Source organism: Suricata suricatta, unplaced genomic scaffold (assembly GCF_006229205.1).
Source record: "Suricata suricatta isolate VVHF042 unplaced genomic scaffold, meerkat_22Aug2017_6uvM2_HiC HiC_scaffold_505, whole genome shotgun sequence".
Classification (NCBI taxonomy): domain Eukaryota; kingdom Metazoa; phylum Chordata; class Mammalia; order Carnivora; family Herpestidae; genus Suricata; species Suricata suricatta.
In genome coordinates, this window is record NW_021898767.1 from 1 (window position 1) to 2,930 (window position 2,930).

Below are 2,930 nucleotides of genomic sequence, written 5' to 3' on the forward strand. Positions count from 1 at the left end.
TGTGAAGGGAATGAAGAGTCTCCTAGTACTCTCCAGAGAAAGAGTGTCTGAACAACTCATCAAGTCAGTCAAATATAACAAAGTCGGAGGATACTTTTCTCAGAGAATTGGCTTCACATATGTTAATATGTTCTTTAAAAGTAGAAAAAATAGCTCTTTTGGAGGTGCTAACTATGATGAACACTTTGAGCAATGAAAAATTATCATTGATAATTAGTGGGGTTTGTGAATTTGTATATGAGGTCATGGGAAAAATCATGTACAAGGAAAATATTACATATTTAATAATAAAAAGAACACTTCAGAACACGTACAGATATTGATTGAAAAATTAATAAGAAGGATGAAGATTAAATATTCTTTCTGCCAGTTTTTATGTTCTAAGTTTATTTGGGAATAGCTTACTTATTTGGCAGTTATTTAGCAAATCGATAGCAAAGATTTCCTTGGGTTAAGAGGAACGTAAAGTGCATCACTAGATTTATTTCAACTGAAAATATGGCTCTAAAATACATAACCAATTAGTGTTTTCAATTCACAGTATTTTTTATTTTGCTGTTGTAAAGCAATAAATTAGAGAAGTTTGAAAAAACATGTTTTATTGCATGGTTTCTTTGGTGGGATGTGTTACTAAGAATGACTGAATTTTTAAAGAAAAATATAAATGGCCTATAATTTAACAACTTACTGAAAGTCCTTTATCTTATATTACAATCATTTTTGTATATGTAGACAGACATCATACCTTCATGTAGCCTATGTAGACATTTATAAAAATAGGATCAATTTGTATAAACCTTTTTGCCATTTTACATATAAAATTACATTTAGAATATTTCTAAAGGGAATTTATTCATCAATGTCCTCACTTTAAAATGAAATTATCTGCATGAATAAAACTATTTAAAGAGTTGATAATTTTAATCTATTTAGATTGCTTTCTACTTTTCACTCAAAGTCTGCCATGGCATATGTCATGTATGTAAGATGGAAATTAAATTGCCTTTGAGAGAGGAAAAGATTGCATTATATATTCTCAATATTTTTTTCCTTTTTAGAAATTTGTCGTTTTATTCAAATTGCTGAACCTGTAATAGTTTCAATTTATTATTTTGGATATTCTTTAAATATTCATTAAAATTTTTTTTAATGTTTATTTTGGAGAGAGAGGGAGGGGGAGGGGCAGAGAGAGAGAGAGAGAGAGAGAGGCAAAAAATCCAAAGCAGGCTCCAGGCTAGGAGACGTCAACACAGAGCCCCACATGGGGCTCAAAATCAATAACTGTGAGATTCTGACCTGAGCCAAAGTCAGACGCTTAACTGACTGACTCTTTTTCTTTTGTCATTTTAGGTTTTTATCAGTAGTTCATAGAAAAGTTGTAAGAGGCTATAATGGGTCTCTAAGCAAATACAACTTTTAATATGAAATCTAAAATCCAGGGGCGCCTCAGTGGCTCAGTCAGCTGAGCTCTGACTTTGGCTCAGGTCATGATCTCACGGTTCATGGATTCGAGCCCCGCGTTGGGCTCTGTGCTGAAAGCTCAAAGCCTGGAGCCTGCTTCAGATTCTGTCTCCCTCTCTCTCTGACCCTCCCCTGCTCGCGCTGTCTCTGTCTCTCAAAAATAAATAAAAGACATTAAAAAACCCTGAAATCCAGATTTTAACTGTAGGTCTTAACTCATTATACTGGCATATTTTATTTCTACAAAGTCAATAATTAAAAATGAATTAATTAATCTTGAATGAGGAACCAAGATTTTATCTAATTTATTTAGAAACTGAACAAAGTTGGAACTAGTTACTAATGAGACAGAAATTTGTAAGTAAGGGTGAAAAAAAATAAAATATTATGGATTTTGCAGGTCAATTTTCAAAGCCGTGTTGACTTCTCTGGTGCTTTTTAAAAATAGTTTCTGCTGCATGGTTCTAGATCATATCTTCAGCCTCATAGAGTTTTACCTCATAAATAAGCGTGTTTGTGAATATGGATCCTTTCATATATCATTTCTGCATATAAGGCTACTCAGTTTCTTATTATTGTATGTTTTTTTATTTCTAGAATTTGTTTGACATCACAAAAGAGAAATGAAGAACCATACAAAGCAGATACAGTTTATCCTTCTGGGACTGACAGATAATTCTCAGTTGCAGACTGTGATTTTCTTATTTCTACTTCTAAATTACCTGTTGAGCATGATAGGAAACTTGCCCATCATTGCCCTCACGCTACTGGATTCTCACCTCAAGACCCCAATGTATTTCTTCCTCTGTAATTTCTCTTTCCTGGAAATTTCATTCACAAGTGCTTGTATCCCCAGATTCCTAATCACCACTGTAACCAGAGAAAAGACCATTTCCTATAATGATTGTATATCTCAGTTATTTTTCTACATATTATTGGGGATTATGGAGTTTTTCCTTCTGGCAGCTATGTCCTACGACCGCTATGTTGCCATCTGTAAACCTTTGCATTATACATCTATCATGAGCCGCAGAATTTGTCATCAGCTTGTACTCAGTTCTTGGGCACCTGCATTCCTGATCATTTTCCCTCCACTGATTTGGGGTCTTAACCTGGATTTCTGTGGCTCAAATATCATTGATCATTTCATTTGTGACATTTCTCCTGTCCTGCAACTTTCTTGCTCAGACACACATTTACTAGAACTGATTGCTTTTTTTTTTTTAGCTGTGATGATCCTCATTGTCACATTGTTTTTAGTAGTCCTTTTTTACTCTTACATCATGAAGACAATTCTAAAATTCCCTTCAATTCAGCAAAAGAAAAAAGCCTTCTCTACCTGCTCCTCTCACATGATTGTTGTATCCATCACTTATGGTAGTTGTATATTCATGTACATAAAGCCATCTGCAAATGAAAGAGTCACTACAAGCAAAGGAGTAGCTGTGCTCAATACTTCAGTTGCCCCT

General features: G+C 34.1%; 1 protein-coding gene across 1 annotated transcript; it reads left to right on the plus strand.

Annotated features, from left to right (window-relative positions):
• Window positions 1–2,072: 2,072 nt before the first annotated feature.
• On the plus strand, window positions 2,073–2,924 carry LOC115285187 (olfactory receptor 6C70-like; the record flags this gene model as incomplete). Its single annotated transcript, XM_029931535.1, has 1 exon — window positions 2,073–2,924. A coding segment is annotated over exon 1 (840 nt), but the record flags the coding sequence as incomplete, so codon positions are not given.
• Window positions 2,925–2,930: the final 6 nt, after the last annotated feature.